Source organism: Saccostrea echinata, unplaced genomic scaffold (genome assembly GCF_033153115.1).
Source record: "Saccostrea echinata isolate AGI-Se365-2 ecotype Australia unplaced genomic scaffold, CSIRO_AGI_Sech_v1 ptg000009l, whole genome shotgun sequence".
Classification (NCBI taxonomy): domain Eukaryota; kingdom Metazoa; phylum Mollusca; class Bivalvia; order Ostreida; family Ostreidae; genus Saccostrea; species Saccostrea echinata.
The window spans coordinates 14,776,171-14,798,248 of NW_026889758.1; the positions used below are offsets into that span (position 1 = coordinate 14,776,171).

General features: G+C 32.3%; 1 protein-coding gene and 1 long non-coding RNA gene across 2 annotated transcripts in view; both read right to left on the reverse strand.

The window, feature by feature from the left end:
• LOC133181841 (organic cation transporter protein-like) overlaps positions 1-20,490 on the reverse strand; it is a 40,258-nt gene extending 19,768 nt beyond the window's left edge. The window contains exon 1 of the mRNA XM_061316467.1: positions 20,242-20,490. Coding sequence (XP_061172451.1) covers positions 20,242-20,384 — 143 coding nt within the window. The 5' untranslated portion in view covers positions 20,385-20,490. The remainder of the gene's footprint in view (positions 1-20,241) is intronic.
• Positions 14,356-15,237, reverse strand: LOC133183347 (uncharacterized). Its single transcript, XR_009720629.1, has 3 exons — positions 15,195-15,237; positions 14,648-14,724; positions 14,356-14,441 (listed from the first exon to the last, which is right to left on the reverse strand). It is a non-coding gene; the product is annotated as an uncharacterized LOC133183347 (long non-coding RNA).
• Positions 20,491-22,078: the final 1,588 nt, after the last annotated feature.

Consider the following 22,078-nt stretch of genomic DNA (forward strand, 5'->3'; position numbering starts at 1 on the left):
GATTTGCCATTGTCTATTATCATAAATTCCATTGGTCAGTTGGCATGATGTCCATTCAGGCGGGAAAACCTTTGTTTTGCTATGCTATTCAAAAGATTTTTTATTCCCTAAAATCAAAACAGTCAAGTTACAATGAAGCGCATTGAATTTTTCATTTGAGTGGAAAGTTTGGGTGTTTCTTATCGCATGTCAATTGGTACAGAATGACACTCCCATCTATACTTATAAATTAATAAATTTTGCAAATAAACTCCGAAACGGATGCACCAGAATTCTTACTCACTCCTGTAACAATAACTATATACAAGATGATGTCCGTAAACTATATTTAGATTTCACTCGCATTGTAAGTATCGTACATTAAATTAAAAGTCTACTTTCATTTTCTATAAACAGCCATGAAATAGGAAAAACGTGAGTATGGTGGCGTTTCTGGTTGGCGGATCCAAGTTACTGGCAATTTTTAATGAAACTGACAACAAACAATCGTGTATTTATTTCATAAAACGTCATCACTGAATTATTCAATCAAAACTTGATTTAAATGATATAAAAGAAATAAGTTGTGATAACCGATTAAAAAGGGAAATGTGCAAATTATTTTCGTCATTCACCGATCTTAATATTGACGGAAGCTTCTAGAACATCATGTAGCATCGAGCCCGATGTTAAAAAGAAAAACGAGGCGATTATAGCTGCATGAACATAAAATAAAGCTTTTGTGTGAATGGTCATTGAAATAATGGTAATTCATTGATAACACTATAAGTTGTGAATATATTTATATATCGAAAGACTATTACATATATAAAGTAGGGTTTCATAATAAATTTATCGGTAAAATTTGTATATATTCCTTACTGAGAGCATCGTGGCAACGAACCCGAAGTACAATTTGTACTTCGTAATAAACTTACATGAAAAAAGAAAATTAATTAAAAAGGTATTGTTCAATTACAATAAAAGCTGTAAAATTTTGTGCTTTAATCAATACATTCAGGGTTTTTTTTTTCTGAATAGTCTTTTGTATCAAATACTCGGCCTATTCATAAGGCGTTAAAAGCTAATTTTTACACTGTCCCTGTACTTGGGTCTTGGTTTATAAATATCTATGTACCTTATTGATATGTAAAAAAGTATAGTACATTTTTTACATATCAATAAGGTACATACATATTTATAAACCAAGACCCAAGTACCTGTGAATTTTTACCACCCCCCCCCCCTCCACACACAAAAAATCAATTTATCAGTAAAATGTGCATATTCCCTGCTTTTATCCTTGACGGAAATGAAATAAGGGCATCTGAAGTACAATATCCATTACATAGTATAACAGGTTTCACAATAAACGTCAATTAATGAAATTATTATTTTTTAAGTTTTTACAAAATGGGGGGGGGGGGGTGGGTGGGTGGAGACGTACATCTACTTCACGCGGGATTTTGAACAAATTATTTCTTCCTGCTATAAGCCTGTAGGCTGTCAGTAGAAAGTACAATATATTTTCTGTCGGTAGCGGTATGAATTCAATTCCCGCGCGTGCGCGGGATTTCATCTAGTTTCTTTAGAAATGAGAAAGAAATATTCGTCGTAATGCTTTAGGTAACCCCACTCTCTGCGACTAGTAACATGAATTACACTGAAATGGAGATTTTATAAAGTAAGAAGAGCGAGTTAGAGACACCGCTTCTGTAAAACACGTATTGCAACGAACATGTACATACAATGAAGCGCATTGTAGTGGTAAAATTTTTCGTTTGAATGGAACGTTTTGAGCTTTCTTTAGAACGTTGATTGTCAAATAATGACACGCCTATTTCTTTGGAAAGGAAAAACAACACTCAAATGGTTCATTCGAATACCTGTAGAACAGGTATTCCATAAATATAATAGCCAATCAAATTGACAGTCTACATAAACACCGAGTTAATACGTGTTCGACCGGTACATGTGTTGTGATAACTTTAGTAAACATGATAAATTCATAATTATGTACATGTTCGTTGCAATACGTGTTTTACAGAAGCAGGGTCTCTAACTCTCTCTTCTAACTTTATAAAATCCTGTTACTAGTCGCAGAGAGTGGGGTGACCTAAAGTATTACGAAGAATATTTCTTTCTCATTCCTGAATAAATGGGCAGGTCATTCTGTAGCAATTGACGTGCGATAAGAAACACCCAAACTTTCCACCCAAACGAAAAATTTTACCACTTCAATGCGCTTCATCGTAATTATGAATTTATCCTGTTTATTGGAGTTACCACAACACATGTATCGGTCGAACACGTTACTTGGTGTTTATGTAGACTGTCAATTTGACTGGCTATTTTATTTATGGAATACCTGTTCTACAGATATTCGAATGAACCATTTGAGCGTTGTTTTTCCTTTCTAAAGAAATAGGCGTGTCATTATTTGACAATCAACTTTCTAAAGAGAGCTCAAAACGTTCCATTCAAACGGAGAATTTTACCACTTCAATGCGCTTCATTGTACCAAAATGAATTGCTGAGTACCTTTTAAGTAGTACATTACCTAACGTTTCGTTTACTGTATTCAGTGGATTCTTGTGACGAAATAATGGCCGAAGGGCATTTGATATTGGATGATGAGCACTGATTTTGTTTGTCGTCTAGTCTTTTTATTGCATACTGTCATTGTATGCCGAAATTCATTGTTCATTGTCGGAGTTCATTCTCATCGTGTAAGACCGGTCGTTATTCTCATCGTTCTGCACTGTTTTAACTTTTATATTTCATTGATAAATGACACCGTGACGCAGGAACGGGAAAATTGACAAAAGTAGAATATTTTTGCATCGACGCATGCAAAGGGCAAGGTACGGTTTCAATACAAATCTTGCCCTGTGTTTTCTTTAAAATGAAAGTGATGTTTGTTTGTTGTTTAACGTCCCTCTCGAGAATTTTTCACTCATATGGAGACGCCACCACTTGCCGGTGGAGAGCTGCAAATTTTGTCCTATACTCGGCATTTACGGCCATTGAGCAGTGAGGGATCTTTTTCGTGCCAGCACCTACTGCGACACGGAACCTCGGTTTATACGGTCTCATCCGAAGGACCGGTCCTCACGTCCCACAGTGGGATTCGAACTCGCGAATCCCCAAATAGCTCTTATTTGTTCATAATCTTTTACAGTAAAATGTGTATATTGTAAGAAATAAATTGAATATTGCTTTTGTTTAAGGAAGTTCAATACATCTCTTCTTTTCTCTATAAAACCTAACCCTCTGCAATTGAGGGACATCATCTTAATGCTCATTGTTTAATGCAGAAGAAAGAGAAAGAAAATTTGGGTGAGAAAAGGGACATATGATCTGATGATACATGAGTACAAATATAACCTTCCAGCCGCAACAAGTCCATGCAAACAAAAAGAAAACGACACATATCAACACACACACAAAACACATGTCCACACACAAAAAAAAAAGAAAGAAAAAAAGACAACTTTGATAAATTCCTTGTCCACTGCTAGCCCACCACTAAGTGGTTTTAACGTTTTATTTCAATAAACAATTGCAGGTAGTTGTTTTCCTCACATGAGCTGTGTCGCTCACAGCCGGAAAGTTCATCATGTCACCAACTATGAAACCGAGTCCGCGCAAAACTATTTTCTAAGGATTTTTTATCAACATCATCAAAAATGTCAAATTTTATTCTTTTCTTTCCGCACTGCCCATAAACGAAACCATTAAAATACCATGCGGCGGAGATTTTATGGTGCTCATTCAGCTTAGCAATCAGTGCTGTATTTTCTCTGGTTACATCGTCCGCGATCCGCCACCCCTTTTCTTCGTCTTTCACTTCGGATCGCTTTCGCATGATTTTGGATTTTGCCGCGGCTGTATTCACTTTTATCAAGATCGGTTTCGGTTGTTTTTCCTGACCGGGTATTCGATGTATGGCAACTACTTCTGTCGGGTCAATATGTACATCAGTTTTCTGACTCAAGGCGTTGTTAACGACGTCCAGGACATTCTCTCCCTGTTCTTCATATAAACCATAGAATTTGATGTTGTACTTCCTGGAATACTGCTCGTTATGGTTTCCAACCATTAATACATGTTTTACCATGTTTTCATTTGATTCCACTTGCTTGTACATATCGTTCAATGCCGCACTGAGGTCCTTGCATTCACTCTTGAGTTCCCTGTTCTCTTTTACAAGCTTATCAATATCGCACTTAAGGCTTTGATTTTTTCTGCTTTTACTTTTACTAGTTTTTCATTGAATTTTTTTTCGAGTTTTTCTTGATTTTTGTCAAAGAGTTCCGTTACAATGTCTCTTATCAGTCAAATTTTTCAGTTCATCTGATTTTATCGTCCGCTTAAGTCCGTTCTGTATTTCTGTTAATTGATGTTGTAGTGAAATGTCACTTTGTGTGAATTTAGTGGGAGTTCCTCCTGGTGTTACTCCTGGAGACTTTAATCCGACATCGGATGCTTTTTGTGTCGTTTTATCTGTTTTAGGTATTTTCATGCCTGTAGGTTGGGACAAAGTCGCCGCAGAATTTCTTGTGGTGGGCCCAGGTCCTGGCATTTTCTTTAGATAGCGATCCAACGTATTTAAGTTACTCATAAATTTTCATAAAATAATTTTCATGCACAAATAACAGTATACCAACTAGCCCGTATTATTACAGAGGGTCAATTATCTCAGTAGGTAAGGCATTCAATGCTGAAATTGTTGATGAAAAAAATGAATATTTTAGTAAGTTTGTTCTACACTGGGGAATAGCAATATTATTATAATTACGTATATCATAATGGGTAGTTTGTGAGACATCAGGAGGTAATAGATCTGATAAATATTCTGGCGCGAGACCATGTTTTATTTTAAACATTAAACATAATTTTTTTTCTGGTCTATAAGCAAGTATTTCCCCATTCTGTTTCGAAATATAGAGACTTGCGTGGAGCATAAATAGGAAGGCCAGTAACAATACGCGCAGCTTCTAATTGTAATTTCTCCAGCCTATCACAGTCAGCTGCGGAAATGTTATCCCATACTTCTGATGCATATTCAAATAAGGGCCTAATAAATGTAATATACATCTTAGTAAAAAAAATCACGATTCAATGATAATTTCAATTTACGAAGAACTGCTGTTTCTGTTGAAGTCTTTTTAAATAATGCTATCAATGTGATTTGTCCATTTGCCAGAATTTGAAAACGTAAGTCCAAGATGACAGTGAGTAGAAGATGAGACTATTTCTTGATTGTCAAACTTAAAACGTAGATTGGATACTTCATCTTCTCTGCACCCAAAAATTAATATTTTGGTCTTATCAGGATTAAATGTTACAAGCCAGTTTTTTGACCATTCATTTTTTTCTAGATCATAGTAAGTCTTTCTAAGTCCTGCAAGTTTTTAGAGGTGTTTGACACAGATATGTCATCTGCAAATAGTCTAGACTAAGAGATACCTAAGAGTCCACATGGCAGGTTATTTATGTAAACTAAAAAAAAGTAAAGGCCAAAGAACAGAACCCTGGAGAACTCCTGCTTTCGTTCTTCCCACTGAAAAACTTTATGATTTTATTTTCACCTGTTGTGATCGACTGGTAAGATAATCATTTAACCAAGCAAGAACCTCTCCCACAAACCCATATTTTTCAAATTTGTATTTTAAACCTTTCAACCAAGCTGTGTCAAATGCCTTACTAATATCACAAAAGGCAAAGATTGTGGCTTCTTTATCGTCTAAAGCAATACAGATACTATGATAAATTTCTATTAATTGGGTAACCGTTGAATGGTTACGCATAAATCCATCTTGTAGGTTATATAACAGTTTATGTGATATACTAAATGATTATAAATGTATTTAAACATTATTCTTTCAAAAACTTTTCCAATACAACTCAATAAGGAAATTGGTCTGTAGTTGGATGGGTTTGATTTCTCACCCTTTTTAAAGACAGGAATTACATCAGCATGTTTCCAATCACATGGAAAGAATTACGTACGCTAACTCTCGATTCCCGCCTACATTTTACACCCATTTAATTAAATATTAATGGCAATTTGGCCATAAAATCTTTGTAAAATGCAAAGAACTGTTCAATGGTAATTGATTAATAATTTTAATACCAGTGTTAAATGGTTAACTACCCTTAATTCCAGCTTTTTAAATAAGGGGGGTAGACGATATTTTCCATTGAAATCGGGCTTTAAAGCAAAACCATATTTTAAAATATTCTTGGATGTGGATAAATGTTCCTTAACTCTTTTCTTATGTTTTACGCATATAAAAATAAATATATATCATTAATAAAATACAATGTTTTAGTTGTAAACCCCTTTGAAATTGGTAAAAAAAAAAAAAAAAGTAAGGATTTTTGTCGTTTTTTGCTTGTAAACATATGCCCCCCCCCCCCCCTCGTGAAACACAAAAAGCTTTGGTGTGAATTTGTGAAATGACAGTCCATATTACCTGTAAAAAGGAATTTTTGTTTCACCGGGGGGGGGGGGGATGTATTAAAAATATTTTCTGTTTTCCGTTTATTTCTCTAGTGAAAAACGCAAGTTTTACCAAAATTATAGGGTTTTCTCTCTTTGTTTTCCCAAATAAGAAATGTTTTATGAAAATTCATATAAATATCTATATAAGTGTGAAAATCATTCAAATATGTTAACTTTTAAAAATTGACTTGGAGGTAGGCGGGAGAACAATACTATCGTTCGCAGTTCTAAAGATTTATTAAATAGAATTTCTAGCGGGATTGCATTTTCATTACTTATTTCTTTTATTAAAATATGACTGAAGTTGTCGGGACCGGAGGCCTTTTCAGAATCTAAAATTTTGATTATATCGATAATTTCATTTTTTTTATTGTAACATTTTCAAGTTTGGCCTCTGTCCTTGATTCGAAGGTCTTTATCTATGTTGTCATTAGAAGAAACTTTACAAAAATAAGCATTCAGTAATTCACATTTTCCTTCATCTGTAAATATAGTGTTCTAAATAAAGTGATCCATTTGTAATTGTTACAGACAGTTCTAAATATAGTGATCCATTTGTAATTGTTACAGACACGTTCTGAATACAGCGGATCCATTTGTAATTGTAACAGAGATGTTCTAAATACAGCGGATCCATTTGTAATTGTTACAGATATGTTCTTTATATATTGATCCATTTGTAATTGTTGCAGACAAGTTCTAAATATAGTGATCCATTTCTAATAGTTACAGACTCGTTCTTTTATTAATATATAGTGGATCCATTTGTTATTGTTACAGACATATTCTAAATATAGTGGATCCATCTGAAATTGTGGCAGACATGTTCTAATATAGCGGACCCATTTGTAATTATTACAGACACATTCTTAATATGGCAATCCCTTTGAAGTTCTAAATGTAGTGGATCTTTTGGTATTTGACAGACATATTCTTACGAAAGCCGGATAGGCTCATTTTTGACAAGATTAAAAAAATTAACTCGTTATAACGAGATAGTTATCTCGTTATAACGAGATAGTTATCTCGTTATAACGAGTTAGTATCTCGTTATAACGAGTTAGCTATCTCGTTATAACGAGTTAGTATCTCGTAATAACGAGATAGTTATCTCGTTATAACGAGTTAGTTATCTCGTTATAACGAGTTAGTTATCTCGTTATAGCGAGTTAGTTATCTCGTTATAACGAGTTAATTATCTCGTTATAACGAGTTAGTATCTCGTTATAACGAGTTAGTATCTCGTTATAACGAGTTAGTATCTCGTTATAACGAGTTAGCTATCTCTTTATAATGAGTTAGTATCTCGTTATAACGAGATAATTATCTCGTTATAACGAGTTAGTTATCTCGTTATAACGAGTTAGTATCTCGTTATAACGAGTTAGTTATCTCGTTATTACGAGAAAATTATCTCGTTATAACGAGTTAGTTATCTCGTTATAACGAGATAGTTTTCTCGTCATTTCGAGATTTAATAACAATATAGGAATAAAATTGGCTGTAGTTTTTAATGCCATTGAATTTTAGCTGGTAATTATCAGTCAAATTCAGCTTGAACAATTGATAAATGGTTGAAAATTTAATTTGCTCTGGGGTTTACTTATGATTAAATCTTGAACTACCGGTATCTCGCTGTCAATAATCATATTTTGATAAGTATAGCAACTCAAAGGAGAACATATTTACACATAAATTCGTGAACGCCTCCTCAAATTGATGCAGTAGGACGCGATATTTTTCTTAAAATGATACTGCCAAACACACTTGCTTTAAATCTGGCAATTTATTTATTACAACTATTTCTGATGAATGACACTATTTCGACATGTTTTGGACGACTTTTACACTTTCATATATCAATTTCTATACCGCTAAAATTAAATATCAGAGAAACAGTGCAACATATCGTTTATGCAACATATAATATGTACGATTACAGTGTGATACATATGTTTCTTTTGAGATTCAGAAATGTTTTGAAGAAGGGGGATGGTGAGACATCAGCAGTTAGATCATAGGCGTAGTAATACCACTTTTGAAAAGGGGGCGGTCAAGAGTATCTTTGTGCCCCTTCCTCCATATTTTCTTTACCTGAGTAAATATCTCCCAAAAATAATGGTGAATACTCGAAGTAGGAATATCAAATCTTTTTTTTTTCTTTTTGCTTGTCAAATATTTTACTTGGTTTACCCCCCCCCCCCCTTGAACTTTGTGACTAAGCTTATGCAGATTGTCCACGATGATGAGGAATGATGAAGCAAAAATGATATTACATCCTTCTAAGTAATAAGACGTTACATCTGATCTGATGATATTGACATTTTATCTAATATTCTGTCATGATTCACTGTTTATATTTTTTGCAGGGGGGGGGGGGGGGGTTCCAAGCTGTGGAGATTCTTTGGAGACCTTTTTGAGATTCACGTCTATTTGGCGGGTCCTGTGTTACCACATAGTGACAAAACATCAAACCAGAGTTTACAAAAGCAAAAAAAAAAGTTTACAGAGTTTACAAAGCCAGTTCACTTTTTTTAATCTTTTTGCTTAGAATTGATCAACGAATAGGCCTAATACTACCTATGTTCATGTATATTATTAATACAACATTGAAGCAATGTCGTTAATTTTTTTCCTCATCACAATATTTATTATGTATACTTTGCAAGCATAATTTTTATTTCAAAAAGAGATTGATGATTTGGTTGGGGGGGGGGGGGGGGGGGAGTGGTAATAAATAGAGGATATTCAATGTTTTGTAGTTCATATGGAATTTTTTTCACGAGTGGGACAGGATTTTTTTCATATTTTTATGAGTGCGAAGCACGAGTGAAAATATCTAATATCAAAGATCAATACACATTTCTAGGCATAATTTATGCTTGAAATACACCTTAATTAATGCGTATCATATTGTAAACTTTAGATATTAAACTTTCATTCTATACCCAAAAGGATCACATGTCAACTGTTTTTACTAATGTTGACCTTCACCCTTTGTTGTGGCTTCCGTAGAATAAAGAGCTCCAAAAGTTTTTTTTATTCTACAACATTGATAATAACGCAAAAAATACATATTGTACATATTGTACATGAGATTTCATGCCAAATTGGTAAATTAAAATGTTTCTTTCTTTTAATAAACAAAAGAAATGTATAAATTATTAAGTGATAAGTACATTATTAGTTCTTGATATTCATCATATTTATTTTGGAGGGGGGGGGGGAGGGATTGATGATAAAAACAACGTGAATTTAGTTTTTTGTCAGACATTGAATTTTTATCTTGCCCCTTTAAGACGATAAAATTGAACTGGTATTCCTTGTTAACAGGCAAGGAATTATCAAAATATGATCGTTAAAGCCTAACAAATGATTTCATATCCACACGATTTATTCGGAATATATAAAATAATGGGATTATTCCTATGCATTTTTTATTGCGACAAATATTACGCAAAAATTATCATGAATTTAACAAAGTCAAGACAGCGTGAACAGGGCAGTTAAATCAGCCAGAGTATATCATTTTTTTCTGATCTCCTTGACAAAATTTTGACTTTATATACATTCCATTTCAAGATGTCACTAATTCTATTTTTGCAATTTTAAGGTATAACACAACAACATGAGGCGGTCACAAGTTTCCGTATATTTGTCTTTGGTCTTTCTAATAAACAATACTAATCAAAGGCATAACACAAAAAACTAGTATGCTGTTGTTCCATAAAATCTTTATCAGGCACACTTCAAACAAATCTGATCGACTCGCTTCTGTATATTTCCTATAAATAATGGTCTATTCTTTACTTAGATATATCAACCCTTTAGATCAATTTTTATCTCGTTATAACGAGATAATTATCTCGTTATAACGAGATAACTAACTCGTTATAACGAGATAATTAACTCGTTATAACGATATAATTATCTCGTTATAACTAGATAACTAACTCGTTATAACGAGATAATTATCTCGTTATAACGAGATAACTAACTCGTTATAACGAGATAACTAACTCGTTATAACGAGATAACTAACTCGTTATAACGAGATACCAACTCGTTATAACGAGATAACTAACTCGTTATAACGAGATAACTAACTCATTATAACGAGATACCAACTCGTTATAACGAGATAACTAACTCGTTATAACGAGATAACTAACTCATTATAACGAGATACCAACTCGTTATAACGAGATAAATAACTCGTTATAACGAGATAACTATTTCGTTATAACGAGATAATTAACTCGTTATAACGAGATACTAACTCGTTATAACGAGATACTAACTCGTTATTACGAGATAATTATCTCGTTATAACGAGTTAAATATTTTTTTTGTCTTGTCAAAAATGAGCCTATCCGGCTTTCGTAATATTCTAAATATAGTGGACATTTTAATTGTTAAAGACACGTTCTAAACAAAGCGAACACATTGGTAATTGTTACAAACAAGTTCTGAATAAAGTGGATCCATTTGTAGTTTTTACAAAAACATTCTCAATATAGTGGATTCATTGGTTATTGTTACAGACATGTTCTAAATATAGTGTACCATTTGGTAATTGTTACAGACTCTAAATATTGTTATTTGGTAACACCCTACTTTACATTATAAGAGAGATGTAAAGTGGGGTATTTTTTGTATGGAATAATTATTTTGAGGTTGTTTTTTCTCTCTCGATTTTTCCTTTGTATACATGATAAATAAGTGTTTATTTATTTAAACATATTTTATTGGAACATAATCAATAGGATTGGACACAAGTTTTACCAACTTAGAATTGTCCTCTCCAACACAAACAAAATGACATATACATATACACGTGATGTACAACAAACAAATGCACAATACAAAAAAGTGCAGGGAAATAAGAAAAGGGTGGGGGTGCAAAGAAAGAAAGGAAAGGGGTTGTAATAGATACAGAATGGTTACGCTGGTTATTCATAAAAATCTTTTCGATTTCTTAATATATTTGTGTACGGTTTTATGTTCGTATTATTTTGTTGTCCGAAGTTTGAGTCCCCAAATAGAATTGTGTCAAGGTCTATTGTTCCTTTTTTATTTCTTATAGTGTGAAATAATTCTGCTCTTATTTCAGCATAATTCTTACAATACAAAAAAAAGTGTTCAGTGTTTTCATTGGTATATCAACAGGAACACCGAGTGTTATCTGAAAGCCTGACTTTAAACAGGTCTGACTTAAGGAGACTCACATTGTGTCTCATTCTATTTAGAATTGAGTTTGTTTTCTTTTCACCAAGAGAAAAATATTTTGGGGGAGATTCACATTTAAGAAGTCTTGTTTTAAAGCATTTACAGTTTCAAGATTTCTGATTTCAGAGGGCAAGGCGTTCCATAATGATATTGTAGATGGAAAGAAGGAATTTTTAAGGACCCTCTCTACACCAGTGCAAAATATTTTTTGGACATTGAGAAAAATATATTTATAAAGGTGTCAATAAAGCTTTTCTATTTGATTTTCACTATATAGTACACAGGCAACTTTGCCACACATGATCCACATATGTGCATCATATGTGAATCATATGATTGGTTTCATATGAGAATCATAAAAAAAGGGCATCATATGTGAATCATATGAAGCAAATCATATGAGTCACATATAATTCACATATGTGACTCATATGAAAATAACTTCATATGATTTACACATGAAAAGTTTAAGTGTGTTTCAAGTCATTTACATATGAGAATCATATGAAAGGGGCATCATATGTATATCATATGAAACATTTATGTGGTTTTATTTTTCATATTTATCAAAAGGAAATACACACTTGTACACATTGAAAATCAGGTATTTCTGCTTTAGATGAAATTTCAGTACATTCCAATGATCTGTTAAATATCTGTGAATATTTGATAATGCTTGCACAATTTTCCAAAAGTATTTTCATCAACAGAAATAACTAATTTCACACAGTGCACACTTTAAACAAGAAAGTATACAAAAAAGTCAGTAGCATTTGTCGATACATGTATTTTACATATTCTAAAATGAGTACAAATTATTTGAAAGGATTTTAGCAAAATGATCAAGGAGATGAACATGTATACATATACCAATGAATAACATAATTAGATCATGTACTTGTATAAAAATACTACATGACATGGAAGTGTCCTTAGCAAACTTGAAATATGTGCAATAACATTTGTCAATATATGAAATCTCTATTGCAAAATTTATGGCAAATCATAAGTAATTCAGATTACATGTACCTACAGCATATTTAACACATAAATGAGTATGCAATCACAAAGGATGGTGTCTCAATCTAACAAATGAAGATACATATATATAGTTTTTCATAAAAATGTTCATGTATTTATGCATAAAGCATGAAATATAAAATGTGAATACATTACAATGAGATTGTACAATCAAAATGATATTCCATTATACATGTAAATATAGAAAGCCTTGCATGTCAAAGTCTGACAAGATTAAGTACATTCTCCTCATTCATATTTATTCCAGATATTTCTTCTTTCTCTGTCAACTTTTCCCACTTGTCCTCCCTCTGATCTTCCATCACCATATTGAAGACTCTTTGAACTGTACCCAAAATACAAATCCACCAATGTCCCCTTCCTGAACAATTTGTTTGTCGCACAGAATAATCTCTAAAAATTATTTTTAAAATAATTACCAATAAAATAACTACAAGAGGTCCAGGGACCACATTGTTCACCTGAGCAACAATGGCAAACTCACTTAACTCTGACACAAGTGGCTTTTGTGAAATACAATACAAAAAAGTGCTGGAATAAATTGCAAAAGTATTTTTTTGATATTTGTTCCATACTGATCAAATTTACTCCTTAGGCCCCACTATTGTAGCAATGTAGAATTTGTTAAAAAGACTTAATTTTTTCCTATACACAAGTATAAATTACTATGTAAAACTTTGCAACCGTTCAGGGGTCCCACTGGTGGTTCAGTGGTCATTGTTTCAACAAACTTGAAACAACACTGGATAGGGATGTTTGCAAAATAATATCACAAATTGTAGTGTGGTAGTTCTTGAAAACCAGATTTTTAAAGACTTTACCCTATATAATCTATAGGTTGAACTTTGAACCCCTACTGGTACCTTACTATTATTCCTCTTTGCCAAGTTCAGTTGAAATTAGTCCAGTGGTTCTGGAGAAGAAGACATAAATGTGAAAAGTTTATGCCAACAACGATGATGATGGACAACAGACAATTTTGATCAGAAAACTTCACTTGAGCCTTTGGCTCTGATGAGCTAAAAACAAATACTTTCATTTAAAATGAAAGTACTTGTTTTTAGCTCATCTGAGCTGAAGGCTCAAGTGATCATTTTAAAGATGAATATGATTGGAAAAATTGTTTGTGACATCCAACAAACATGAACTAATTTTCTATCATTGATCATATTTACCAGCAAAGATGTCCTTCCAATAAACAAATATAAATCTCAAAATTTTAACATCAATATTTTTACATTTTTAAAATGTTGACTGCTTACTGTATTCATACTAGCATCATTCTAGCATCAGTGTGAAGTATTCCCTCTCTGGTTAGCATAATTGTAGGAGGAAGGAAACATTTTCATCGATAATTATGTAGAGACTTAATGGAGGGACCTTCTATACATCAACTTCTTTGTTACACATCAGCTAAAACATTTTTTTCTTAACAATTCAATTCACAATGTATAACTTACATGGAATGCAGTGCAAAATATTGTTTTGATGAGGTAATTCAGTTTAGCAATAGACTTTGATACTTCTTAGGATGATATGTAAATATATAAATAAAATGTGTGCACACCTTTACTCTGATCTGATTTCTGTAATATGTGAATTCAGTGGATCCAAAGCTAGACATAACCCCCATAACATTTCATGTCCAGCCAGCCTTCTTTGCCAGATTACGGAGCATCTCCTGAATGAATAAAGCAATGCATTTTTCACTTATTTTTATATACATCATACACATACTAAGATTCTTCAAGAAAAAATGGTTCACTATTATATACACATTGACTATAAACTTTATTAGTTTCATATAATATGACATACATGCTCAGTGCATCTACTTAAATGCTCAATTCTTGCAAAATAGTTAGCTAGCATTTATATTCATCATACCTGTACTTCTGTATCCTTAAAAGAAATCCAGGGGTTGATGCTTATAAAATCTTTCTTTAAGCCAATTGACATTCTCTCTGTAAATTTTTAATTTATATAAAAAAAGAAAATAATTGATATAATATATATACTCCATTTCTGCTTGATGCAGACCCCCAAATCATTAACCAAAGTACATGAAAATGTGACAGTGATACATTTATATGATAAAACTACCGGTAATGTTTTAAAACAGTTGTTGACACCCTATATAATTTCCAAGACATTTATTTCACTTTTGGAAGACATGCTTCATAATAAAATCATAAAATTTTAAAAGCAATAACTTTTTTTCAAAAATTTTGACAATTGAATTTGGAATGTTCAAATAGTATATATTAATTCAAATTGCAAAAAATTAAATAGATTCGGATACAAATGTATAATTTTTGGACCAAAAAATCTACAGACAAACAAACAGGCAGAGAAACAGACATTGTGATTCTAGTATATCCCAAAACTTTGTTGGGAAAAATATAACAAAGTTTATTATACAGGGTGTACTTACCTATTTTGAAATAAGCCTAGGATATTTAAGACAGGTGTCTGTTATGAGAGAGGCTGACTGTGTATTGAACCTATATAAATTATAAAACAAATATTCACACAGTAAATAATTTCTAGGCATATATCTAATCCAACTAAAAGTTAAAAGAAACTACAAAAGAGAGCGAGTACAAGTCTTTAGGTTAAATTCTCTAGTGTTGAAAAAAAAATCTATAAATGTCAGTTTATATACATGTAAATAATCAAATGAAATTAGCTAATGTACTTTCAATACACATGTAATAGTACCTTGAATGTCTGATTAAGCTAAAAGTCATTATCCCCCATAAGATATTGTATAGTTTTACATTTTTTCATAGTTTTTATAGCCAGCAAGTTGCATAATCTATGCCTTACATATTTTCATATGTTTTCATACTTATATACATATTTCATAAGTGTGCTGGATTTGTTCTGTAGAAAAAAAGAGTTGGATTAATTTAGTTTTTGATATATGTTTAAGTCATTACTTATATATACTGTGATGATTATTGTATATATTTAAGGAATAACTGTCTTATTTTTTGGATTCATGATGTGATCAATCGAGTGGCTTGCGTGATAATTTGCATAAACGCCGAAGGCGTTTATGCATAAAATTATCACGCAAGCCAATCGATTGATCATCGTCATGAATCCAAAAAATCTGACAGTTATTCCTTATATTTACATGCTCCTGATTCTGCAAAGGCGAAGGCGTTTATGCATAAAATTATCACGCAAGCCAATCGATTGATCATCGTCATGAATCTAAAAAATCTGACAGTTATTCCTTATATTTACATGCTCCTGATTCTGCAAATTCCCGTGCTTATAGCCCCGCTTCTGTCTCTATTTGTTCCGCCCCGCACGTGATTTTTTTTAACCGCGCCTATCGATGAACCAGTAGATTTATGTAGAAATAAAGTATTTTTACAATTTGTAATTTTATCTCGGACAAAGACATTGGAAATGTAAATATTTATCTTTACCTGCATTGTGATCATGCATCGCCTGCCAAACCAGCTTTGGGTTTAAATCGTCAGTCAAATCAGCTTTGTGTTCAATCGTCAGTCTAATCAGCTTTGGGGTTCTTTGAAAAAAAAAGAATACAAAATCAGCACTGTGACACTAACTCCAGTTCCTATATACATTATTTAAAACACATTTCTCATTAATTTGATGAAAGAACCGAATGCATAACGATATCAACAAACATTTTACGTTAACTGCTATACAAGGTTTCTACTTTCACTTTCATATCGAATATAGCTATTAACAAAAGGGAAACAAATTAGAAAAATTAGTGATGCTAAGTGGCCTTAACATTCATCGTTAACAAATCCAAAATTACTTATTGATCACTAGATTTATCGGCTTTTTACGAACGGGATTAATTTAACAATTACATACAAGTGATGAGAGTACTAGAAAGTTTATACGGATCTGTAACCGTAATGAAATGATCTAAACACAATGAACTAGCCTTTAAAAAGTCTTTTAAAACGTATCTGAGATCACTTACTTTTTCCAACACCCAACTCTTCTGCTGCAGTAGTGACGTCAAACATGACGTACACTTTCATCTGATAAAAACCGAAACCGGTCCGTAAATAAAATGTGGAATGATTTTAATTTTACTCATAAAATAAACCCAACCATAACGGTTTTTGGATAAAATACAAATTGATTTATTCTTGATGAATTTTGTTTTTCAAGAAAGCAAATTTTGAATTTTTTGAAAGGATTTTTTTTTTGGGGGGGGGGGAGGTAACAGTACTTATTCCCTTTTTATCCAAGCTTCTTAAGGAAAGGAACATCTTGATTCTTTTGAAGAAATATACATTTTAATTTACACATCTTGGTATATGTTATTGAAATTATTTTTTAATCATGCAGTCTACTTGCAGGGCTCTCGATTCTCTATATTTGGGGCCGTTCAAAGGCCCCATTCCCAATTCAAAAAAGGTATCTTTTTTCCCAATTGAATGTGTGAATTTTCCCAATCTGTCACTTCCCCAAATATTAAAAGAACATTTAGTAAGATATGTAGTTACTAGACCTGTAATTCATATTTCTCTATATTACAAAACAGAAATTTAGTTGATAACAACCACCAGAAACTCAATATATCATGAATATAATGTATAATGTCTGGTTATGATTTTCCCAAAATACCCCAAAAGGTCGCTAATTTTCCCAATTTTTACGGCCCCGGCCCCAGTCCCAAAAAGTGGTGTGAGAGCCCTGACTTGTTAAAATATAACACCAACTTATTCATATTAAGCTTTTAATATGAAATTATTCAAGTGTTAACTGATTAACATTGAATAAACGCATTTTTTTTATCCCATTGAATTAAAATAAAAATGAATTTTACCTGTTTATAACAAGGACAATTAAATAAACACACACAGATCTGTTTCATATGATTCTCATATGATCATTCTCAAAGTATGCATATGATTCTCATATGCAGGGTCTTTCATATGTGTATCATATGTATATTGCTTCATATGATTTACATATGCGTATTCATATGATCCACATATGATTTGCCACATATGATACTCATATGATTGAATATACATATGATTCTCATATGCTCCTCATATGATCCTCATATGAAAGGCAATGCATATGTGGATCATATGTGGCGAAATTGCCTATGTACCTGGCATTTACCCCCTAGGAAAAATGCTCAAACACAACACAGTAACAGTGAATAGAAATCACTGTTGTTTACCGTCATAGAAAAAATACATGTAAATAACATGTTCAATTAATTTATCTTGGCCTTTTAAAATGTTAAGAATACTTGAATTGATTACAAATTGAGTAATATACTGTAAATTTCTATTTTTTAGAATTTAAATCTAAGGGCAGATCACTCTAACTGCAGAAAAATACCCTAGAATCAGAACTCTTTAGTGTGCAGTGTAGAGAGGGTTCTTAAAAAAGTTCGTTCTACATTTGGGTATAACAATATTATTACAATTTCGTTAATCATACTGGGTTATTTCTGAGACTTCAGGAGGTAATAGATTCGATAAATAGTCTGGCGCAAGACCATGTTTTATTTTAAACATTAAACATAACTTTCTCTTTTCTCGTCTATAAGCAAGTGTTTCCCATCCTGTTTCATAATATAAAGAGTTACGGGGAGAGTAAATAGGAAGTCCAGTTACAATACGTGCAGCTTCTAATTGAAGTTTCTCTAGTCTTTCACAGTCAGCTGCAGAAATATTATCCCATACTTCTGATGCATATTCAAATAAGGGCCTAATAAATGTAATTTCAATTTTCTAAGAACTGCAATTTCTTTTGAAGCCTTTTTAATAATATTATCAATGCGGTTTGTCCATTTCCCAGAATTCGAAAACGTAAGTCCAAGATGACAGTGAGTAGAAGATGGAATGATTTCTTGACTGTCAAACTTAAAGCTTAGTTGATACTTCATCTTCACTACAGCCAAATATTAATATTTTAGTTTTTTCAGAATTAAATTTTACAAGCCAGTTTTTTGACCATTGGCTAATTTTTTTTAGATCATGGTTAGTAAGTTTTTTTTTTTTAAATCCTTCAAGTTTTTAGATGTGTTTGGCACAGATGTGTCATCTGCAAATAGTCTAGAGAGACCTGAGAGTCCATATGGTAGGTCATTTATATATACTAAAAAAAGTAAAGGTCCAAGAATAGAACCTTGGGGAACTCCTGCTTTCGTTCTTCCTACTGAAGAACCTGATTTAATTTTGACCTGCTGTGATCGACCAGTAAGATAATCATTTAACCAAACAAGAACTTCACCCACAAACCCGTATTTTTCTAATAATATTTGTATTTTAAACCTTTCAACCAAACCGTATCGAATGCCTTACTGATATCACAAAAAGCAAAACACGTGACTTCTTTATTGTCTAAAGCAATACAAATGTTATGATAAATTTCTATTAACTGGGTGACTGTTGAATGTCTACGCATAAATCCAGCTTGTAGGTTTTATAACAGTTTATGTGATACTAAATGATTATAAATGTATTTAAACATTACTCTTTCAAAGATTTTCCCCATGCAACTCAACAAGGAAATTGGTCTGTAATTTGATGGGTTTGATTTCTCTCCCTTTTTAAAGACAGGAATAACATTAGCATGTTTCCAAACACATGGAAATTTCCCGGTTTTCAGAGATTTATTGAACAGAATTTTTAAAGGGATTGCAATATCATTACTTATTTCTTTTATTAAAATATGACTAAAATTGTCGGGACCGGAGGCTTTTTTAGAATCTAAAATTTCGATAATATCGATAATTTCATTTTCGTCTATTGTGATATTGTCAAGCGTGACCTCTGTCCTTACTTGTGTAAATAATTTTCATATCCAAAGGAACAGGGTTTAGAGAAGGGGGGTATTTCCCTCTAATTATTCTTTGTTATCTAAATTACTCATGACTATAAAAGTGTGACTAGAGCAGGGGGAGCTTAATTTTGTTTTTGTTTTTTATCCTCTGTGTATTCTAGCTCAGAAGCAAGTCACAATTTACTCGAACACACTTGAAACCCCGAAATGGGAGCATGCAATAATTTTGAAAATTGATGATTTTAAAAAGAAATAAAATGTTTGGGTTCTTTCTTACGTTTCTATTTATATTTTTAAAAAAATATAGTCGTCCTGGCAACTTAACAAGTTTTAAATATCGATAAGACTGTTCCATAACAATATTTTGGGGTCTAGTTCAAGTGGTATAAAAAATTTTAATCCAAAACAATGCAAAGGCAAATCATGGGACAAAATAATTTGAAAGTCTAAAATAGAAATAACTGTCAAACAAATCAGTTAGTGCCGACCGCATTATTTATTTAACGTGTGACTCCATGCAACAAAATATATTAGCATCAAGACTTAGTCGAAATTTCTGCAATCATTCTGGGGGTGGTATGGAGGAGCTACTTTGTGAGAATTCCTCAGCAATTTTCTGCTGTACATAAACCTAACACATCTAAACATTGTGGTCATTTTATCGGGCTTACCTGTGCTGCTGGTGTCCAAGGAGAAAATTAGTCACAGGTGAGCTAAACGAATTAAATATGATCGGCAAAAATAGCACGATGTATAACCGCCTCTGATAATTCCCAAAATTTCCAAATCCTCTGATTAACTCATCATATTCCATTGTGATCCCTTAGTCAACAGATTCACAGTGTGCACTCTCTCAAATCCATTTTCATGTAGCTTTTTTTTTTTTTATAATCGAAACATTTAAATGCCCTTTAGGTTTTGTGGGTGGTAGCACTCTCCAATGACATTCAGATTTAAAAATGATACTAGTATATTCGTGTTCTAATTCTTGGAGTACTTATGTTAGGGGAATTAAATCCCGTATTGACTTATATGATATAATTATTTCAATACTGAAAAGTTAGACTTCTATCTGACGTATCCGTACACGGATACAGGCACATATACGAGTTGTCATATTGTAATTTTTGTATTTACTACCACCCGTTAAATTCAAAAATTACAATATGACATACGGATACGTCCGATAGAACAATGTCTAATGGACTGAATTTGTGAGTCATCAATGAGTAAATGGAGATGACATATTTGCCATACTTTTTTTCACCGTCTAATTTCATCTATTGAGCTTAAACTTTTCCAAACATTAATGAAGGCTCAGTCCAGTTCCAAAGGGCATAAAACGGGAAAATATGAAGGTAAAGTAATGTCATGTAAGCATCCCGATGAACCAAGATGCCTGTGTAGAGAAATTTGTGGTTGTTTTCCCTTTCATTAAAGGAGGGGGGGGGGAGGGTCATAACTTAGATAAATATTTATTTGGTATGCCACATACATTTGATACAATTCATTCTAGACGATTATAGTAAAATAGTTGTAATGCAAAAAAGTTGGAATAACTTTTTTTTTATCAAAATCCCTATTTCAAGAGAGTACTGTAATTCTACAGACAGTATGAATTTGCTCTATTGGTGTTACAATAAAAAAAAACAAAAACAAAAAAAAAAAAAAAAAAAAAAAAAACAAAAAAAACTTATAACGTAATCAAGACTTCATAAATTGTGAAGTATCAATCTACAATGGATTGAAAATGAAATATAGAATTTTACAATCAAAAGGGTAAAAACCAAATAATGACTTTTTTCATCCTATTTATATGTAACCTTACGAGGCTTTCGTATAAATAAGTAAGTACCAAAAACAAACAAACAAACAAAAAACAACAACAACAACAAAACAAAAAAAAAAACCCAAAACAAAACAAAGCAAAAAACAAAAAAACAAAACAAAACAAAACAAAACAAAAATCCATGTGAAATTTTTCCCCTTATATGATTATAGGTTCGAACCTTATTCTATCCTTTTTTTTTTTTAATTTTGATTGAAATTTTCATTTAAAGGCTGGGTCCCCGACCCTCTTTTTGTTGCGGTATACTAGTATTCGAACCCTCTCACGTCATGTACCCATCCCCCACTCCCAATCGTTATATTAATTTTTGGTTGACCGATCACTTTAAAATTACAAATTTTCATACAAATGCTTAAAACTTTTAAGCATTTGTATGAAAATTTTTAATTTTAAAGTGATCGGTCAACCAAAAAGTTAAAAGTTAACAGCAAAAACCCTTCTCTTTTGCTGTTAGGGAATAGTCGGAATGTCCCATGCCCCTCCCACGTACTTTAATTATATCTTTAGGCCTAAGTGGAATACGTTCTGGGTATTTGTGACCAAAAAGTAAAATACAAATAATTGAGATTATATCTCTTTTACATTTATATATCAATTCCCTTTTAAAATATGATTTTCTTGCATTTCTTATTTGTAAATGATATGTTTCTAAGTCTTGA